The sequence below is a fragment of the Castanea sativa genome, chromosome 9 (assembly GCF_040712315.1).
Source record: "Castanea sativa cultivar Marrone di Chiusa Pesio chromosome 9, ASM4071231v1".
Taxonomy (NCBI): domain Eukaryota; kingdom Viridiplantae; phylum Streptophyta; class Magnoliopsida; order Fagales; family Fagaceae; genus Castanea; species Castanea sativa.
Window position 1 is genome coordinate 14,433,661 of NC_134021.1, and position 23,840 is coordinate 14,457,500.

The 23,840-nt window shown below is 31.9% G+C and overlaps 1 protein-coding gene and 1 long non-coding RNA gene across 2 annotated transcripts in view; one reads left to right on the top strand and one right to left on the bottom strand.

Moving 5' to 3' along the window:
* Window positions 1-6,399: 6,399 nt before the first annotated feature.
* LOC142610173 (FBD-associated F-box protein At2g26860-like) overlaps window positions 6,400-23,840 on the bottom strand; it is a 38,914-nt gene continuing 21,473 nt past the window's right edge. Inside the window, exon 4 of the mRNA XM_075781917.1 lies at window positions 6,400-6,708. Coding sequence (XP_075638032.1) covers window positions 6,400-6,708 — 309 coding nt within the window. The remainder of the gene's footprint in view (window positions 6,709-23,840) is intronic.
* On the top strand, window positions 11,112-14,657 carry LOC142611184 (uncharacterized). Its single transcript, XR_012839972.1, has 4 exons — window positions 11,112-11,455; window positions 12,887-12,944; window positions 14,284-14,385; window positions 14,489-14,657. It is a non-coding gene; the product is annotated as an uncharacterized LOC142611184 (long non-coding RNA).

The window sequence follows — 23,840 nt, forward strand, 5'->3', positions numbered from 1 at the left end:
GTTTTCAGTTTCTATCATCCATCTCTCAAATTTTTTAGTATTGAGTGATGGAAACATCACCCAAAAACCAGGCCAAATAAGATTTTTTCGGTGAGACCCACACATTTTGGAAATTCAGTGGTGAAAATTGAGTGATATCACTCAAAATCACAGTAATCCAAACAAGCCTTAAAGATTTAAGATAAAGTTGTTTAGGTGAGATTCAGATCTCCTAAAATTCTTAGGATACTCTACCAGGTAGAGATTTTAAAATCTCCACCATTCTTTTAAAAATAAATGATTGAGATTATACCACATCATCAATCCACTAATACATTCTTAAATTTGTCTTTCAAAAGGAAAAAAAGTACTACTATCAATTTAGGATTACTAAATGAGTCTAATCATATCTCCTTCTTCTTTTTTCTTTTTCTTTCTTTATTTTATTTGAATCATCAAACACAAAAGCGAACAGTCCTACCTGAATCAAGGGCAAAATCAAATCATCCATTGATGTTTATTGGAAGAAATAAACCATATAAGTAAAATCAAATCATCCATGGTTGTTTTTCAAAAGAGCAAAGCAACCCATATGTGGGGGCTTTTGATTCATTTTCGCTTCTCGAGAGATGGAACTATAAGTATAATTTTTTTTTTAAAGGTGGATTCTTGAGAGCCAGGTTGATCAAAGCAACAATTGCTTAACAACTATCCAGGTACAATTTAATTTTGAAGAGATAAACTTTGATGAATCGGGATTCAAATAGGAGTGCTTAAGCGTTGATGAATTTTGAGTTTTTGTGGCTTGGTAGTTTAACATGAATTGGAGTTAATTTTCTTTTTTTTCGTTTTGAAAGATAAATTTAGGGATTAATTAATGGATTAATGATGTGGCAACATCTTAGCCATTTATTTTTAAAAGCATGGTGGAGATATAAAAAACTCTACCTAGTAGAGTACCCTAGGAACTTTAGAAGATCTAAATCCATTTAAATAAGGAGTGAATATTGGACAAAATCAAAGGGCATTTTGGTCTGGTTGCAAAATCCCATTGCTTGAGGTTCTAATACAACTACAACGGCATTTACACAGCCACTAAGAGCATGTTTGGTAGACTGTAATAGACACTGTAATATAATAGTTATTTCTATGATTTAGTTATTTTTTAGTTTGGTTATGTTTTTATTACAAGAAATAGTCATTCCTTATGAATAGCTATTCTTCAAAATGATAAATAGTTATTCCTCTTTTAAAGGGATGCATTAGCTATTCCTTATTATTATTATTATTATTATTATTATAAGCAGAGACCTCATGTTAGAGAGTATAATGTTGTACTATGTGGCACATTCCTTGAAGTTCTCCTTATTTAGGGTTCTAAATCAATAAAGTTTGCATTTATATCAAAATATTAGTTCATTAAATTAGCAAATAGAGTAAATGCATATATCAATTATATATAGTTGTGCATTAATTATTTATATCAAATAAATTTATATGATTATTTTTATAAACTCTATATATGAGATAATTTTTTGTTGGAATAATAATAATAAATTTAGAATATGACATTCTTACTTATGTTTAGTTACTTTGACAACAATTGGCACAAAAATTTTGTGACAATTTATGGATGTCATTAAAATAAATCTTAGTCCTTTAATTTTCCTAACTCCTTTCAGTCACATGTAATATATACGTGTGTGTGTGTGTAATAGAATAAATATATTTATATTGTTATAGCATAATGTAATTTTAATATAATTTTTCTAAGATTTATATGTGAAAACTAATAATAAGTTGCACTGCAATTCATTTGAGAATTTAGCTAGTTATTTTAATGGGAGGTAGTAACTAGTTTGATCCTGTAAACCGAATTGTACATACAAAACATAAAGCTTATAAACAGAACTTCTAAAATTTTGGTTCTAGTAACCTTTATTAAGATGTACAGAATAAGAAGTTGAATTTTGGTTCCAGTTTTCCTATATTTTGCTTACTAAAAAGTGGGCCGATGTGAATGGGTACTAGAAAAATTATGTTCCGCACCAAGGAGCTAGGAGAAATCAATGGGAACATTGAGATTGATTTTTCTGCATGGTGACTGCATGCCACGTGTTGATGATGAATCTTATTAACATTTATGGACCATTAATTTGATAATGAAAAAAAAAAAAAAAAAAAAAAAAAAACGCTAACCATATCTACGTTATATTTCAAAATGACTAACATCTGCGCTAGCCAAACCTTTCTTCCTTAAGGATTAGGTCTAGTTCATGTTAAATTGCTTACCCAAAATATTTAAAAGAAGTATATGGTTTTTTGATATTTTTATTCCCATTTGGCTACGGCTGGACTTGTCAATATTTGCGCTTTTAGGATTTAAAGTTTTGAATTAAAATGAGAGGAAGCCAATAAAGTCAAGAAGACCTTGTGAAACTTTGAAATGTTTTAGTTTCCACACTTCTAGGGTGCTGATAAAAAAACTTCTTGAATTAAACCTAAACTATCCTCAAGGCAACAAATTTACTATGATAGAATGAAAGTTTTACAATAGATTTTCCCTAAATCTAAAGCTACACATTTTGTGGTACTTACTTGACAACACGTAGCTCTGAATCCATGGATTCTTTTATCTAAATTTGTTAAACACAAGTACCCATGTTTGTGACTCTAAGATCTCACTCAAAGTTTTAGACTATCAGCAGTAGTTGATCTTATATTTAGCAACTTATCACCATCGGTTTTTGTATATGGATCTTCTTTCCAGTAGATACTTGTTGAGTTCGAAGGTTACAAAACCTCTCAAATCTCACATGAGTAACTCATAAGGCTTCCAAAAACTACTGAAAGGTATTTAGGGTTTTATTTTTATACCTAGTAATGTTGGACTCAAAACCTAAACGTTTTTACGGGCTTTGGGCCTAATTTAAAATTCTGCAGAATACAATTCTTGATTGATCGAGCCTATCTTTCGATCGATCAAGCTTTGCGGATTTTGAATTTTTCTTTCTACAACTTGACTGTTTTTGAATCTTGACTTGAACTCACTTGAGCAATGTCTAACACTTGTTTTAAGACTTAGAAATCTTAAACTAGACATATTTTGTACTCGGTTTGCCAACAAACATAAAATTAGAACCTAGACATTTATTCTTTAATATTTAGAACCTAACAAATATCAAAGCTGCAACATATCCAAGAGAAGGTTTAGAAGGATGGTTAGAAGAAGAACGAAGAGACTATTAGGTAATTCCCACCAATTTGCTCACATCTAAATCCGTTAATAGTGAATATTTTAGACAATGTTGTAATTTTTGTCTATATTTTCAGGAATTGACCCCATTGATAAACAAAAAATTTCAAATGATTCCACGAAAATATAGAGAGATACAGAGAGAGACTATGCGAAGAAGAGAAGTTTGTGCGAGGAAGAGAAGAAAAGAACCTTTTATATAGTCGCTCTTTCTGTTAACCATACCCCTGTGTTGTGCATCGGTTTTAATCTGTACGTGCAAGGGTGTCTGATGTTTGAATTTTATGGAACCTTGACTGAATATTTGATGATTTCACAATTTATAATATGAATATAAAACAATAATGGGTATAATATGTGGTACACTCCTGAGGCTAAATTGAATGACATTACAGGTTTCTTTCCATTGTGTTTGCTTGATTGGGGTTTCGGTTCCTAAAGGAAGTTATGCAAGTAACCCAAATCAAATGCACGCCATATAATTGGGTTTTGAAAGGTTGTTCAGGTATGGATATTAAAATTATTCCTTCTATTAGCAATTTAGCTTTATTAAAACATATTTAGAAAACCGGCCTCTATTATTGTCTTTATTTGAATATTCCTCATTGCAGATTGTTTTGGACACTAAAGCCTTTGGTCATGTCTGCAGTCTTAAAGCATTAGAGATTACTTTCTGTCTCCAAGTAATTATGCAGAGTCATGTTTATTTGTTTAATGAGTTGTGATAGAACTATTGCTATGGTTTCTAATTTATACTATTATTTAAGGGGATTTTCGTGTTTGAATTTTTCATTTTTTGGTTCAAAAATGTCTCTATACCTCTATGTTTAAGTAGAGATAAAACTAAAGGACAATCTGGTAAAAATTTAACTCTAACTCTCACTAAATCATTGCCTAAAAAAAATATGACAACTTTCTGTTAATTTTCAAATTATTTTATCTACTTATAAATTAGATTTTCAAGATAAAGGTTTCTCAAAAAAAAAAAAAAAAGATTTTCAAGATAAAAATTATATATAAAATAATAAAAAAACACAATTTTTTCTACAAAATAGAACCGCTAAAAAAAAATAGAGATAAAACTAAAGGACAATCTGGTAAAAATGTAACTCTAACTTCTACTAAAACATTGCCTAAAAAAATATGACCACTTTCCTGTTAATTTCAAATTATTTTATCTACTTATAAGTTAGATTTTCAAGATAAAAATTATATATATAAAATAAAAATAAAAACACAATTTTTTTTCTACAAAATAGAACCGCTAAAAAAAAAGTAGAGATAAAACTAAAGGACAATCTGGTAAAAATATAACTCTAACTTCCACTAAAACATTGCCTAAAAAAAATATGACCACTTTCCTGTTAATTTTCAAATTATTTTATCCACTTATAAATTAGATTTTCAAGATAAAAATTATATATATAAAATAAAATAAAAAAACACAATTTTTTTTCTACAAAATAGAATCGCTAAAAAAAAAAGAGCCTCCTCGCACGCACAGTGTTATTAATGTATCTATTAAGGTTAATGGAATTTCTTTTACACGCAGGTAGGTTACCTTTGCCTTACCAAGTGGAGTACGACCACTGATTCTATACATACATGGATACTTGGCACATTAGGGTGAGGAGTTTCTAAGCTTCCCACTATATATTAAACATTATGAAATTATTATCTTAGGTTTATTAAATAAAAAAACATAAAGAGCTTTTTGGTTTCATGTATACATCTTGCTCTACAATGTAAGGAGGAAGGTATTATTTTTTGTACTTATGGATGTCAATGAATTTGGCATTATTGTCTTACAGCTGATATCAAGAAGCATGCTCACTGCCTTATATAAGACATTTTCATTAAAATATTTTCAAGTGTATTCGGTGTGAAATGTAAAAATTTTTAAGCACATACCACTAAAATCGGCAGTTCAGCCACCAGAGTTGGACCATTGCAGCAGCCCAACCCACCAGACTGATGACCCAACCACCCAATGGGTGGGGAGAGCCACCATGAGTTTTTGCAAAAATTTTATTGAGCTTTTAAAGGTAAAATATTTTACAAAGGATTTTACAGTCAATAGAAAATATTTTAAAATTTGATCAAATTTTACAATGAAACAAACACAATAAACTACTGAGATATTTTATGTAAAATATTTTATAGTGAAACAAGCAGAGCATTTACATGATGCGCCTAGTTTGAAAGCTTTTTTTGAAAAGTCTTCTTTCTTTCGAAAAACAAGTTTTCTAATCTTATGAAAAAAAAAGTTCAATCTCATGGAAACAAGTCTTCCAATCTTATGAAAAAAAGTTTTAACCTCGTTGAAACAATTTTCAATTGGGCCTAGAAAGGATTTTGAAAACCCTCTAAAGGGCCCGAGGCTCCTAGTCCAAAATATTATTTAAACCCGAGAATGCAATTTCCCTTGAAAAAAACTTTAAGGCAGAATGAATCTTTCAAAAAATTTAAAATTCTTTTTTTATTTAGAGAGAGGATTAAGTTCAAGTTACACAGTGCAATTTTAAGTAATATTACACCATCCAATAATTTGTTATTGAATTCATATTATGAAAATCTCATCGTTAAATTACATGTTCAATATTTTCTTAACATGTATGTCAATTTTCATACTAATCAAATATTATTTTTTATTCGATCCATAAACTCATCTTTTATGTATTATTTTATCGCATATTTCTTGGACATTCAATTGCAAATAAATATTATGCAATGGGTTTTAAATTCTCTTTCTAAACATCTAGTGCATGAGTCAACTTAGTTCTTAATTCAAACAAAATGAAAATTGAAACCCCTATAGACGAAGGGAATAAAGTTAAGAGAGCAAAGAGTGTTGTGCTGCTTTAGCATAATGAAATTTAATGTTAATGTTATCAAAATAAATAAATCCTATAAGATTCCTACCAATAACCCAAACATATGAATCTCATATCCTTGGAAATATGAGTAGATTCATAATCAAGCCAAACATAGAGATAAATACTTTTTTGGGCATCACATTCCAAGAAATTTGAATGTCATTGGGTAACGTCATTTCCCTAAACCAAACACTATATAAAGTTATGTACAAATAAACAAACCAAACAAAATTATTCCAAATTACAGTGTTGTAATGCATACCATATTACATCGAAGTAAATGCCCCCTTATAGTATCAACAATTCCACCCCTGGGGCTAAGCTTGTTTCTAATTTCTTTGCACAAGCTGTAGCTGCTGCTAATTTCTTCTTGATATCGCTAGAATCATGTAATATTTTTACCAGACTTAGCTTTTGTGTATCAATAATTATCTTCTCCAATGACGTAACTTTATTGATTAAATACAAGGCAAGCTGCATGTCAGCAAAACAGCCAACAAAACCAATTAATTCAACCACCTTGAGGAATTGGTGTGGACATGTATCCCTCCGCACATTTAGTTCTCCATCCATTTGGGGATCATCCAGCCCAACAAACTGTTACAGGGAAGAATTTAAAGTGTTATGCTAGTTAAAAGATAGGCACACCATTGTTGTTAACAATGTCATCAACAAAAGACTTGAAGTTTAGACTTTGCGTAGCCACAACTAATAGGTTGTCTACTTTATTATATTTTCATATTTGTTGAATATGAGTAGGCCATCACCTATGCAATGCCAACTGAGACCATTGTGTTCCATAAGGCTAGAATTCAAGCTTATTTGCAAGGAAAAATTTTACCACCAAACCAGTTTTGGGGAAATTTTCTCCAGCCCACTACGTGGCAGTCAAAGAGACTATCAACTACTCACATGAATTGCTTAATTAATACAATTGGATGGTCTTATATATTATGAAAACACTGTTCTATTTGCAAATAAACTTCAAAATATCATTACAATAGAAAAAAACATAAGCATAATACAACAAAAAATACAAATCTTCAAAACATCATTACAATAGAAAGAAAACATAAGCATACTACAACAAAAAATAAACCCCATTATGCTGACGCAATTTGGTGCTAACCAATTCCAGCTTCCATCCGTACGTAAAGCCAAGTACCAGAGCTATTAATATGAACAAGGTAACTTTCCTAATATATGGGTCGGCTAGAAACTATACTGCATTCAACCAAACAAAAGTTGCAAAAAACTACATAAAAAAAACACCACTTGAAATAGGCATATCATTTTTATCCTATGCATTGAATGCTATGCAATAAAGAATGGACTGATTTTATTTGCAACGAACACTCACTACAAAAAAACTGGCCTATTGCGGGGGGCCTATTGCGGCGGGTGCGAAAACTGCCGCTATAGGTCGCCTATTGCGGCGCTTTTTTGGCCCGCCGCAGTACATGAGATCTATTGCGGCAGGCCAATGGCCCGCCGCAAAAGACCTAGTATATTGCGGCGTACTATTGCGGCAGGCCAGTGCCCGCCGCAATAGACCTCTTTTAGCGGCCTTCAGCTTAGATATAGCAGCGGGTCAATGACCCGCCGCAATAGACCCTGAAATTGCAGCAGGCCTATTGCGGCGGGTGCAAAAACTGCCGCTATATGTCACCTATTGCGGCGCGATTTTGGCCTGCCGCTATAGATGAGATCTATTGCGGCGTTTTTTGTGACCACCGCTATAGGTAAGGTTTTTGTATAAAATCAAGTTTTTGTAGTTTACAATAACGCATAAAAGATGAGTTTCAATATCAAATGGTAAATTACATCCGATTGACATGAAAATTGGCATGCATGTTAAGAACATATAGAAAATGTGATCCAACTGATAGATTTTCAAAATATGAATTCAACAATAAGTTATTGGTTGGTATAACATTTTATAGAGTTACGTCAAGTGTAACTTGAACCCAACCCTATATTTATTAATTCGATGTGAATTTTGACAAATCTACCGTTAGATTACATTATCTTCATATATTTTTCATACTTAAAAAATTTCAAGGTGATCAAAGTTTAATAGCCATGTCATCAATCAATTGTTTAAATTCAAGTTTTTGTAGTTTAAAGTAACGCATAAAAGATGAGTTTGAAGATCAAATGGTAAATTACATCCAATTGGCATTAAAATTGGCATGCTTGTTAAGAACATATAGAAAATGTGATCCAACGGTTGGATTTTCAAAATATGAATTCAACTATAAGTTATTTCTTGGTGTAACATTTTTTAGAGTTACATCAAGTGTAACTTGAATCCAACCCTATATTTCTTAATTCGATGTGAATTTTGACAAATATACCGTTAGATTACATTATCTTCATATATTTTTCATGCCTAAAAAATTTCAAGGTGATCAAAGATTAATAGCCATGTCATCAATCAATTGTTTAAATTCAAGTTTTTGTAATTTAAAATAACGCATAAAAGATGAGTTTAAAGATCAAATGGTAAATTACATCCAATTGGCATGAAAATTGGCATGCATGTTAAGAACATATATAAAATGTGATCCAACGGTTGGAGTTTCAAAATATGAATTTAACTATAAGTTATTGGTTGGTGTAACATTTTTTAGAGTTACATCAAGTGTAACTTAAACCCAATCCTATATTTCTTAATTCGATGTGAATGTTGACAAATCTACCGTTAGATTACATTATCTTCATATATTTTTCATGCCTAAAAAATTTCAAGGTGATTAAATATTAATAGCCATGTTATCAATCAATTGTTTAAATTCAAGTTTTTGTAGTTTAAAATAACGTATAAAAGATGATTTTAAAAATCAAATGGTAAATTACATCCGCTAGGCATGAAAATTGGCATGTATGTTAAGAACATATATAAAATGTGATCCAACGGTTGGAGTTTCAAAATATGAATTCAACTATAAGTTATTGGTTGGTGTAACATTTTTTAGAGTTACATCAAGTGTAACTTGAACCCAACCCTATATTTCTTAATTCAATGTGAATTTTGACAAATCTACCGTTAGATTACATTATCTTCATATATTTTTCATGCTTAAAAAATTTCAAGGTGATCAAAGATTAATAGCCATGTCATCAATCAATTGTTTAAATTCAAGTTTTTGTAGTTTAAAGTAACGCATAAAAGATGAGTTTGAAGATCAAATGGTAAATTACATCCAATTGGCATTAAAATTGGCATGTATGTTAAGAACATATAGAAAATGTGATCCAACGGTTGGATTTTCAAAATATGAATTCAACAATAAGTTATTGGTTGGTGTAACATTTTTTAGAGTTACGTCAAGTGTAACTTGAACCCAACCCTATATTTATTAATTCGATATGAATTTTGACAAATCTACCGTTAGATTACATTATCTTCATATATTTTTCATGCTTAAAAAATTTCAAGGTGATAAAAGTTTAATAGCCATGTCATCAATCAATTGTTTAAATTCAAGTTTTTGTAGTTTAAAGTAACGCATAAAAGATGAGTTTGAAGATCAAATGGTAAATTACATCCAATTGGCATTAAAATTGGCATGCTTGTTAAGAACATATAGAAAATGTGATCCAACGGTTGAATTTTCAAAATATGAATTCAACTATAAGTTATTTCTTGTTGTAACATTTTTTAGAGTTACATCAAGTGTAACTTGAATCCAACCCTATATTTCTTAATTCGATGTGAATTTTGACAAATATACCGTTAGATTACATTATCTTCATATATTTTTCATGCCTAAAAAATTTCAAGGTGATCAAAGATTAATAGCCAAGTCATCAATCAATTGTTTAAATTCATGTTTTTGTAATTTAAACTAACGCATAAAAGATGAGTTTAAAGATCAAATGGTAAATTACATCCGATATGCATGAAAATTGGCATGCATGTTAAGAACATATAGAAAATGTGATCCAACGGTTGGAGTTTCAAAATATGAATTTAACTATAAGTTATTGGTTGGTGTAACATTTTTTAGAGTTACATCAAGTGTAACTTGAATCCAACCCTATATTTCTTAATTCGATGTGAATTTTGACAAATATACCGTTAGATTACATTATCTTCATATATTTTTCATGCTTACAAAATTTCAAGGTGATCAAAGATTAATAGCCATGTCATCAATCAATTGTTTAAATTCAAGTTTTTGTAGTGAAACCTAAAGTGAGTCATTTATTTTTCTTTTTTCTGTTTCTTTGTATTGAAACCTAAAGTGAGTCATTTATATATATATATATATATATATATATATATATATATATATATATATATATATATATATATATATATATATACAGTAAAATTTTGCTTTGTTTTAAAAAATAGCGTAAAAGATTACTTTGTTTTTATTATCAATTTTATTTTATTTAAAATAATTTTTTTTATTTTCATTAATTTACACATGATTCTTAATTAATCAAAAAATATTAAATATTACTGTTTATAAGATATTTATGTATTAAATATTAAATATTACTATTTATAAGATATTCATGTATTAAATATTAAATATTACTATTTATAAAATATTTATTTATAAAACTTAAATATTACTACCGTTAAATATTATTTATTTATAAAATGACTGGTGGAGGTCGTTTGATTACAATGGCTTTTGTTTGTTTTATAAACTGTTTTAATTTTTTGGATAAGACTAATGTAATTAAAAGGTGGATTGTCTGAAATTTTTGAAGATTAATTTTCAGCTATTTCTTTACTTGAATAAAAATAAAAATAAAAATAAAAATAAAAATAAAAATAAAAATAAAAATAAATATAAATATAAATATAAATATAAATATAAATATAAATATAAATATATGTGAACTGTGTTAGAGTCTGTAGCTTAGTGGTATAGTGTGAGTGCAACAGCCAAGTGCTCTATTGTTCGAGCCTTTGCGTAAGCGTATTTGAGTTTTTTTAATTTTTAAAACCCTAGCCCCTAGCATATTTATAAATTTTTGATTTCACTCCAGCCGCCCCTCTCACCTCATTTTTTTTTTTTTTTTTTCACTCTCTCTTTCACCATTTTTTTTTAATTTCAAAGTTCCATTCAATTTCAAAGCTTTTGGGTTCTTTCTTTCTTTCTTTCTTTCTTTGGTTTTCACTACTTTGGAAGTGATAAGTATTAGTTATTATTGATGGAGACAGAGGTGATGAACAAAGTGGAACCCGTAACAACGCCGGCCATTTCTAAGCCACCTCTGGCTTCTGTTGAGGTCCCAAACGATGTCGCTCGTGAGAAAGCTGTGGGTTATCACCAAGAACCCGAACTTGACGATTCCAAAGCTATCACCTTAGTAGAGAGTGAGCTCTCTCTCTCTCTCTCTCTCTTTCTATTTCCTTCTTGGGTCTTTTTTTCTTTTTTGTTTTTATTGCTTGATTTTTCATTCAACTATTCGTACTTGGGTTCATAGGGTTGTTCATACTGAATTTGAAATTAAGTCCTAATTTTCGATTTTGGGGTCTTTTGGTCAAAATTAGATTCTTGAAAAATTGGATTTGGGTTTGATTTTGTTTTAAGGGACGGTTTGTTGCCGAGAGAATTAGGGGAGTCTTTTTGTTTGATTAATTTCTTTAGAAATTTGAAGGCTATATTTTGGGGCTGTAAAAACATTTCTACCTTTTATATATATATATTGGCCGCCTAAACTTTTTCTAAGCTGCATGAACTTTAGCCTAACTCTTTTATAATTTCTGAACTGTTGAGAGGCAAACTCCCAAGAATTAAACAATTTAGTGCTACAACCTCTAGGTCTTAAGGAGAGGTCAGTGACATCTCTTGAGCTCAGAGGCAAGGATTAACATATTGACAAACCATGATGTGGGATTCTAAAGTGAAAAGGAAGAAGTGATTTCATAGCTTTCAATTATGCAGATGAAAAAGAAGTTACAGTTGGATACAAATTAGCCTTCTGCAGTAATAATTACTGAGCTAGTCAGCTTGTTGTACTAGTAACAAAACACTTTGCAGTTAGTACTAGTGAAAACATTATATATTTTGTGCTATATTTTGTGAAAACATTATATGTTTATGTTTTTACAGCCCCAAAATTCCTGAAAATGCTACAGAAAATACATTATTCTCGGAGTAATATATATTATACTCTTTTGTGCTATACAGTTTGCTATATTTGAATTTATTAATTCATTGATTGATTAAGCTAGCTCATACTTGGAATCTTGGTACATAGTTTTGACAATATTCTGGGAATCATTAACTGTCTCTGCATGACTATAAAATCACACAATTGAATGTGGTATCGTACAGTGGGTTTCATATATTTGTTTATCTATTTTGGCCTCTTGTTCTAATATTTTATGTTTGGAGGTACTTATAAAACATAGTTGGCATTGCCCAATCATAGAGTTTCATTTTTCTTTTGGGTTTTATCTTAGTTTGGCTGTACAAAACTTTAATATATATATATATATATATATATATATATATATATATATATATATATATATATATATATATATATATATATATATATATATATATTCCTATACGGCTGGTATAGAAGAGAATATATTTGGTTTCTTTTTGGTTTAGTATATGATCATTGAGTTCATAACATTACCAACTCCAAAATGGGTTTGATATGTGCAACAAAATAGTATACCATAAGGTTCTTCGACCACATACAAAATAGACTTAGACATCAATTTTTTTTTTCTTTTTCCCTCGATTTTTGGTTCATTTGGGTTTTTATTATTATTTGGTGCTGTTTTTAGTTGGCAAGAAAATTAGGGAAGATGTTGAATCTCGGAAACCAAGATCACTAGACACAAGGCATGATTCCATACCTTTTTGTTCTAATTTCTGTATCAAACAGATGGATCCTCTCTGGAATTTCTTCAACTTATTTAATCCCTGATCACCAAATCCAAGTTGAAAATTTCTCTGAAGTTTTTTTTCTTGTTGTGTCTGACTGATTGTTGTTACTTCTCAGTTCTCTCACGTTTGGAATTTTTTTTTCTTCAAAACGTGAGATGATCCACTGTGCAATGAGTTAGAATTGTTGGAATTAAAGGAAATTATTGTGCTTTAGTTTTTTTTCTTATTTTGCCAAACGGAAGACAAGGTAGTGTTTGCCACACCCACGTCGTTCGTTCTGTTCCATACGTGTGAAGTTGAATTGATTTCTTTGAAATCTACTATAAAAACTTTCAGTTTGGTTTGGAGAATCCAAGCAAATTCATCATTGGTTTATTTGGATAGAAGTATTTAAGAGAAAAGATTTGGATTTATTGTTTTTTAGTTTATTTGGCTTGATTAAATTTTGAGTTTTTTTTATTTCCTATTGATTAAATTTATGGATGATCATAGTAGCAATTATTGAATTCATATCAAACAATTTATATATACTAGCAATTATTTCTCAAATTAATTCCTTGATTATAAATTTTCAAATTCAAACTCAAATCATGGTTTTTCTAGTTCCTCATTTTTGTTATTGTAAGAAGTTATTGATTCAAATTATAAACTTTTTTACACAAAAAAATATATTAAATCATTGTATTTTAATTATTTTCTTTTATTAAGCTTAAATTACCTTCAACAAAAGGTATTTCCTAAACCAACACAAGTGGTTACAAACCAAAACTATATAATAAAAATTTTAATTGAAAAAAAAAAGAAGGGACAGTAGTTTCAATAGATTTTAGTGCCATCTCTAAGGGTCACTTTCTTATTCTAGGTTGTGCCTTGTAAAATATGAAGTTCTTTTTCTTTCTGTGTGCATATAAATTGTTGGAAGTTGACTTGTGCCTACCTATTAATCAACAGGTCTATCAGTATCTCTACTTAGGCACTTTTTGATATTTGAAATAATGTGTGTTTTTCTCATCTCAAGTAATGCTCATAAAGTTTCGTGCTCCTATATGCTTATATCAAGTAATCCTCACTAACATATTCTAGATTGCACCTTGTAAAATATCATTTCATTTTAATTTTTGCATGCATGTGTGTGTATCAACTGTAAAAGTTGACTTGTGGTTGGCTATTAATCAACATGTCTATCAGTATCTCTTCCTAGGTGCTTTTTTTTTTGTTTTTTATTTTTTTATTTGAACTAGTGTATGTGCTCATCTCAAGTAATCCTCATAAAGTTTGATGCTCCTGTCTTTAGATAGCTCCAATTTATTTGGCATCATGCCTAAAGCAGGGAATGGGTTTGCTAGAGATTTTATTGAGGAAGCAACCTGTTCAAAATAATCAAGTACTGCTTAAGGTAATTGATTTACCTTTCAATGTAGGGTTTTTTTGGATTTTAGTGTCCTATAATTTGACAGAGATATTTGTGACTAATTCAAGTTGCATATAATTTTATGCAGATTATAGAGATATGCCGTCTGTATGAACTTGACAGTGTTAGTTCAAACATTTTGAAGGTATATATTATTTGGTGTAGCAGGCTTGTACATATACATGTGTGTGAGTGTGCTTTGGTGTTTGTTATTGAATTGAGAGGTTTATGGAAATGAAGTTGAAATTTTGAGCTCCTAAACTGTAATTACAGGTTTCGATTATGATGAATAGTGCTTTAAAGGAGAAAATGCTAGGAAGGATCTCTTAGTTATATACATAAATTTGATTGCTAAGCTGGTTTTATGTTACAAAATTGTAGCTTTGTGAATGAAGTTGCAAAGTTGGTTATAAAAGTAATACTTATTTGTGCTTTGCAATTCACTGATTTGTAAAAATCTTACATAAATAGGCTCACATTAGGAGTCAATTGGTGTAGTGGAGTCAACTGATTTTCCACCGAAGTTATTTTACTGTTTTTGGTGGAGACTACGAAATTTGAGGTATGCTTATATAGGATATTTTTCTTTTATGTTGAACTAATTGGCTACAATAGGGTCACTTAGTGTGTGTATTGCATTGAATTTCTAGTTTTACTGTATTTTTTTTAAGTGTTGAAGGATATTTTTAAACACTTTGGAATTTTGATTGTGGTATTAGCTTGGAACTTTGATGGAGGTTATAGACAACGTTATGTATTTGATAATATATTTCTATGTTAATATTATGTTGGTTTGGAGACATTTGTGGTGTTGTTAATTAATTACATTTGTGGTTAGTTTGGAGACATTTGCGGTTAGTTTGGAGACATTTGTGGTATTGTGTTAGTAAAGCTAAACTATTACAGGTTTTTTGTGACAAACAATACATTTGATGTAAACAGTGGTTATAGACAATGTTATGTATTTGAGAATATATTTCTATGCAAATATTACGTTAGTTTGGAGACATTTGTGGTGTTGTTAATTAATTATATTTGTGGTATTGTGTTAGTAGAGCTAAAACTACTATAGGTTCTTTGTAACAAGTTTGAAAAATATATTTGATGCAAAACAGGTTCTTTGAAACAGGTTGTCCCTTATATTTGATGTAAACAGTAGTTTCAAAGCCCACTGGAAAAAAAAAAAAAAAAAAAAACCTATAGCGGCGGTCAAAAAGCGCCGCAATAGGTCCACATTTTATCTATTAAACGTGGACCTATAGCGGCGCTTATAGCCTGCCGCTGTAGGTTTGAACCTATAGCGGCGGTCAAAAAGCGCCGCTATAGGTCCATGTTTAATAGATAAAATGTGGACCTATTGCGGCGCTTTTTGACCGCCGCTAAAGGTGAACACAATAGCGGCGGGTACGACCCGCCGCAAAAAGTCATTTGAAACGAATTCGAACGTTGTATAGCGGCGGTTTTATGCCCGCCGCAGTAGACTAAAACCGCCGCTAAAAAGCGTATCTACAGCGGCGGGTTTTTGTACCGCCGCAATAGAGATATTGCGTCGCGACAAGCCTGGCGGGTAGAACCGCCGCAATAGCCCCCGCCGCAATAGGTGAAATGGACCTATAGCGGCGGTTTTTGGGGCTTTAGCGGCGGTTTTTGCCCGCCGCAGTAGGCCAGTTTTTTTGTAGTGACTAAAAAAAAAAGAATAAAAAAAAATCCTTAGAGAGAATGATCCACAACTTGCAAGTTCCTTGTGGACTGATTCAATTTGCTAAAAACATTAAAACATGATATTTGCTTTCAATAAAGGAAAGAAAAATTCTCACACAACAAACGAGTAGAGTGAGAGCCTTAGCAATTCCACACCAACTTCATGACTGAATCTAACCAACAAAACATGAGTTAGATAGTTGTACTTCCACTAGACATGGTTCACAACACACAATAAGTGTGGAACAAATACACCAACATAGAAATGATTAGGACGAAGCTACATAGAATGTAACCCTTTATCAATGTTATGCAAGCCATGATAATTGTCTTTTATTTATTATCTAATCCATTAGAACATGTTCTATAGTTTTTTTTTATATATATAATCGATGAAGGAAAAATTCTGGTTTTGCATCTCATGCAAAACCCACAGCGGAAGCGACGAACTAGGATCTATTTCCTTCATGATTGATAACGTGCACAATGTAAATTTCAAAATTTAAGAACAAAATAGCGTACCTTGGTGTGGAGAAATTCAAAACAAAGATTAGAAGCACTTGGAAACACTTTTAATCTTCACTCCAATTCCACTTTACGCCCAAGATGTGTGGTCTCTCAATCAGTTTTTCAAAGGGAGAATGAAAGTGTGTCTCACACTCTCTCACACACCGTTTCTTTTTCTTTTCTAGTCTCATCTTCTAAAAATTCTGTATGTTTCTCCCTTTATAACTAACTGATTATCTAATTGGGTTGGCCTATTGGGCCTTTCCAATTGGGCTTTAGTGTGTGGCTTGAAGTGGGACCAAAATGGACCAATAAGACACTAGCTCCAATGGGCCTTGGGCTTTTCCGTCAACTCTTGACAAGTCCAAAGTTACCATTAATTATATTTAATACCACTATATAAATATAATTGCACTCTAGCCCTTATTAATAAATTATATCCCAAGACTTTATTATACACGTAACCCCTTCATAAAATATTCGTAGTAACACAAAGTCATAAATGTAGACTGCCACTTTGTAAATTACTACATCTTATCCTTGAGTACCCGATTTAATTCTTTAAAGTTATTCATTATATATTTATGAAATCCAATTTCATAAATATATACTTTAGCAATTTCTTACTAAAGTGGTTAGGCCTAACTCTCTGAATAACTGAACCCATTAAACTTATCTCAAGGGAATATTTTATATCTCCATCAAGAGACTATGAATTCCATCTTGAGAATATATGTTCCATCAACACTAAATGTGGCTGCCCAACATACTGAGGTTTTGACCGTCACTTCAGGTCTCACTCCTGATATATCAAAGCAACCTACACTTCATGATCAGGTCCATTATTCTCTCAGGATTAAGAGTTCATGCAAATAAAAGTCGTGAGATTTATTATTCATTTGACAGTCATTAGGAGAATAATAAATCTCACAGCGGTCCTGTTCAATATGTTTTAACTCTTAAAACATATCAACATATCAACTAGAAGTCTCCACTTCCATGATCAAGACAAATCATCTTAGTTGACACGTTATAGTCTTCGTAGATGAAATGCCCAATTTCATCACCGACTACGAACTATAAATTCTGAGTTTACAAAGAACTTATGATTTACATCTTCTGTGACTTTTCACATAAATCACATACAATGCATCTCATGGACTATATGATAATGTCTCATATTCATGTTACCATTATTTTAGATAATAATAAAATAACTTTATCAATCACAATATTAAGTCATACATCATATCTTACATAATGTCATACATAATATCATACATAGCATCATACAATAGGATTTAAGGGCACTAATCCTAACAATCTCCCACTTACCCTAAAGACTATTATGCATTAATCTGACTCCCATTCCCTCCAAATGTGACTCGAAAGTCCTTTGAGGTAAGGCTTTGGTAAAAGGATCTGCTAGATTATTTGCACTTTCAATCTTTGCTACCACAACATCTCCACGAGCAACAATGTCTCGAATGATGTGGTACTTCCTCTCAATGTACTTTCCTTTCTTGTGATTCCTTGGATCTTTGGATTGTGCAACCGCTCCACTATTGTCACAAAACAATGTGATGGGAACTTGCTCCATTCTCATAACACCAAGATCAGAAAGGAATTTCTTGAGCCAAACAGCCTCATTTGCTGCTTCACAAGCAGCAACGTACTCGGCTTCCATGGTGGAGTCCGCAATACAAGATTGCTTAACGCTCCTCCAACTTATGGCTCCACCTCCCAAGGTGAAAACACATCCTGAAGTGGATTTTCTGAAATCTAGATCTAACTGAAAGTCTGAATTTGTATAGCCAATGGAAATCAAATCCTCACTATGGTAAACAAGCATATAATCTCTTGTTCTCCTAAGATACTTGAAAATATGCTTTACAGCTTGCCAATGTTTTGGTCCTGGATTTGATTGATATCGGCTAACCATGCCAACTGAATAACAAATATCTGGTCTAGTACAAAGCATGGCATACATGAGACTTCCCACTGCAGAAGCATAAGGAACTTGTCTCATCATATTTTCTTCCTCTTGAGTCTTAGGTCTTTGGTCATCAGACAGAGGAACTCCATGTCTAAAAGGAAGCAATCCTTTCTTGGAGTTTTGCATGCTAAACCGTTCTAGAACCTTATCTATATATCCAGCTTGTGATAAGCCTAACATCTTATTCTTGCGATCTCGCCAAAGCTTGATCCCTAGAATAAAGTTAGCCTCACCCAAGTCCTTCATATCAAATTGGCTTGACAACCAAACTTTAACCGATGACATTACCCCTACATCATTCCCAATGAGTAGAATATCATCAACATAAAGCACTAGGAACATTACTACTTTGTCTCGATGTCTTTTGTACACAAATGGTTCATCAAGATTTTGTTCAAAACCAAATGACTTGATTGCTTGATCAAATCTGATGTTCCATGACCTAGATGCTTGTTTAAGTCCATAAATGGACCTATTCAACTTGCATACCATATGCTCTTGGTTCTTCGCTATGAACCCTTCTGGTTGCAACATGTATATTTCTTCTTCAAGATTGCCATTAAGAAATGCAGTCTTGACATCCATTTGCCAAATCTCATAATCATAATGAGCAGCAATGGATAAGAGAATTCTGATAGATTTAAGCATGGCTACTGGCGAAAAAGTTTCATCATAATCAATACCTTCTTTTTGTGTATACCCTTTCGCCACTAGTCTTACTTTAAAGGTTTCAACATTTCCATCTATCCCTCTCTTCCTCTTGTAAACTCATTTGCAACCAACAGGCTTAATGCCATTAGGCGCTTTTACAAGATCTCATACATGATTTGAATTCATAGAGTCCAATTCAGATTTCATAGCTTGGACCCAATGATGTGCATCTATATCATTCATTGCTTTATCATAAGTGTAAGGATCCGATTCAACCTCTTCTGAGATAGCCTCATAAGTTTCTCCCAAACCTATGAATCTTATAGGAGGCCGAATAATTCTCCCACTACGACGAGGCACCTGTGTACTAGACATCTCATGAGTAGTAATTTGTGGTGTATCTAATATAGTCACATCATCCCTAGTTTCATCCATTGGTTGTTCAACTACAAGTTCATTCATTTCAGCCAAGACAACTCTACTTCTCGGAGTAAAATTATTCATATAGTCATTTTCCAAGAATTTGGCATTTGTGCTAACAAACACTTTATTATCCTTATGACTATAGAATAAACCTCCAACTGTTCCTTTTGGATACCCTACAAAAAATACCACTTCTGTTTTAGACTGTAACTTGTCAGACTTTCCTTTCAACACATGTGCTGGACAACCCCAAATGTGGAGATGTCTCATACTAGGCTTACGCCTATTCCACAACTCTACAGGTGTTTTAGGAATAGACTTCGAAGGTACTAAATTCAGAAGATACATTGCAGTATTTAAGGCATATCCCCAAAAAGAAATTGGTAGAGTCGAATAACTCAACATAGACCTAACCATATCTAAAAGAGTCCTATTCCTTCTTTCTGCTACACCATTTTGTTGTGGAGTTCCAAGTGCAGTCAATTGGGATATAATCCCATTTTCAGTCAAGTAATCCTTGAAATCACCAAGAAGGTATTCGCCACCTCGATCAGATCGAATGACCTTTATGTGTTTACCCAATTGATTTTCAACTTCAGCCCTAAACTCTTTGAACTTTTCAAAGGTTTCGGACTTCCGTTTCATTAGGTACACATAACCAAATCTAGAGTAATCATCAGTGAAAGTAATGAAATACTCATAGCCACCTCTTGCTTGGATTGACATAGGACCACATACATCTGAATGTACTAGTTCTAGCAAATCTTGGGCTCTTCTACCCTTTGCATTAAAAGGTCGTTTGGTCATTTTACCTTCCAAACAAGATTCGCAAACTGGAAAACCATCAAAGTCCATGGGCTGTAAAAGTCCATCTTTGATTAATCTTTGAATCCTACTTGAATTAATATGACCTAAACGCAAGTGCCATAGATATGCATCACTAGTAGAAGGAAACTTTATCTTTAATGATTTCACATGAGAGTTACTATCTAATTCAGAATTGTATAATTCATGCTTATCAGGAGTTAAAATATAAAAGATCATCCACAATATTGCCAGAACAGATAAACGTTTTATCCTTCTTTATTACAACATTGTCTTTCAGGATAATACAATATCCATGTTTACCTAAGTAAGTTGCAGAAATTAAGTTCCTACGAACATTAGGTACATACAAACAGTCTTCCAATATTAAAACTCTAGACTTAAAACACAAATTAAACACTCCAACAGCTTCAACTGGAATCTTACTCCCATCAGCCAAAGTAAGAAATAGTTCTCCCTCATTCAACTTTCTGGTCTCCTGAACCCCTGCAAAGAATTGCAGATATGAGTAGTACAACCTGAATCCACACACCAGGAATCTGTTGGATTCTGTACCAAACATATTTCAAGAAGAAATGAACTTTTCATACCTTTATTCTTGGCAGCCTTGTATATTGGACAATTCCTCTTCCAATGTCCTTTCTCACCACAATGGAAACACTTTCCTTTGGTTTTCTTTCCTTTGTTGGCAACCCCTAAGGCAATTTGTTTACCATCTTTCTTAGTGAAGTCCTTCTTCTTCTTCTTCTTACCCTTGCATTTCGACTTAGGTTGAGAAGTAGAAGCTTCACCCACATTGGCTTCAACACTAGAAGTACCAAGGATGCCTTCCGCCGCCACTAACTCATTCATTAATTCAGACAAAGAATAAATCTCTTTGTTCATGTTATAATTGACTCTGAATTCCTTGAATGATTCTGGTAGTGACTGGAGTATCATATCCACTTGGGATTCTCCATCAATGTCGGCACCTAAAACTTCTAATGTGTTCAGATTAGCAATCATCCTAAGACAATGCTCCCTCACTGAACTTCCTGCAGCCATTTTGGTATTATAAATTTGCCTCATGGTTTCTTGCCTTGCAGAACGGCCTTGCTCACCAAACATCTCCTTCAGACTATGCATTATGTCCGAAGCAAGTTCTACATCCTGCATTTGATGCTGTAGAACATTTGAGATAGATGCTAGGATGTAGCACTTGGCCATCTCATTAGATTTCTGCCAACGATCATATCGCTGTTTTTCCTCAAGAGGAGCATCTAATGAAGGAAAGGTGGGACATGGTTAAGTAAGCACATATTTGTGCTCTTCAGCAGTAAGAATAATGTCCAAATTTCTTTTCCAATCAACATAGTTGGATCCAGTCAGTTTGTTTTTGTTAAGAATAGAAACAAGTGGGCTAAATGATGCCATGACAAAATCTGAAAATAATAAACATGAATATAATAAGTAAATTGGACATTATCAATTTAGCATAAAAGCATATAATATGGAACCTTAATAAAACCATAAAATAATATATGCAACGACAACCCAATCTCATATTCAATATCCCTCAGCATAGAGTGAACATAAAATACTATGATTGATTGAGAACTACTCTCATTATTAGTGCTATCATGATAACTCTTATCAAACACTAATAATATGCCGTTTTACATTTAGCCTCTAAGTAATAATAGTAAGAACTCAGCATAGAGGATACTAAAATACTTAGTCTAGTGTATACCATTGTCTAGAATCATGTGTAACTACATCTCATCCCTTTAACAGGCTTATTTTATAGTACCATGATAAAACACCCTCCGCATGGAATGCAAAGCTCGAAACTAAGACAATGTGTTTATCAAACCACTATAAACCAAGAAATTCAATCTTGTAGGACCATGAAATAAATACTCTCCGCATGGAATGCTAAGCTCGAGGCAAAGACAAAGTAAATATTTCACACTACTATGAACCAACAATGAAGGCTGTGAGATCCAACCCTTGAATCTCTCTCCCACTAGATATTTTAAATTAAAGGTTTTTAAGGTCAAGGATGATAATAATGCTAGACACGTGAAAAAAAAAATAATCCTAATCTCATTAGGAATAAATTTTATTAAACTAGCATTAACATATATAAATATATATATATAACGTAATAAAAACCTTTATTATATATAAAAATTTATATTATATTATATATAATATAATATTCAAATTAATATATATAATATATAATTATTACTTTATATATATATATTATAATATAATATATATATATGATTATTATATTATATTATATTATATTATATATATATATATATATATATATATATATATATATATATTTGTCAGAGAAGACTTGAATCCTCACGGATTCACTTTATCTAAGACATTCAAAAAGGGGCCAAGCCATGCAACCATGCATTAAGTCCAAGCCATGACAAAAAATCAAACCGTATAATGGAATTCCAAGCCAAACGGTCAAACGGTGCAATGAATGAATTGAATTCCAAGCCAAAACGGTCAATAACTACCCCTATTCGAATAAACATGAAGGCCACAAATATGGAATGTTGCCGTGCAGAACAACAATGGCTATATATATATATATATATATATATATATATAAATTGTTTTATATGAATTCCAATGCTAATAACATCAATTCATAAAACAATAATTATTAAACTATGTCTACACTAAGATAAAAGTTTTCTTAAATTCTAAAATCCAATCACACGCTATACAATCATGATATGAAAACCTGGCTCTGATACCAATTGAAGGAAAAATTCTGGTTTTGCATCTCATGCAAAACCCACAGCGGAAGCGACGAACTAGGATCTATTTCATTCATGATTGATAACGTGCACAATGTAAATTTTAGAATTTAAGAACAAAATAGCGTACCTTGGTGTGGAGAAATTCAAAACAAAGATTAGAAGCACTTGGGAACACTTTTAATCTTCACTCCAATTCCACTTTACGCCCAAGATGTGTGGTCTCTCAATCAGTTTTTCAAAGGGAGAATGAAAGTGTGTCTCACACTCTCTCACATACCGTTTCTTTTTCTTTTCTAATCTCATCTTCTAAAAATTCTGTATGTTTCTCCCTTTATAACTAACTGATTATCTAATTGGGTTGGCCTATTGGGCCTTTCCAATTGGGCTTTAGTGTGTGGCTTGAAGTGGGACCAAAATGGACCAATAAGACACTAGCTCCAATGGGCCTTGGGCTTTTTCGTCAACTCTTGACAAGTCCAAAGTTACCATTAATTATATTTAATACCACTATATAAATATAATTGCACTCTAGCCCTTATTAATAAATTATATCCCAAGACTTT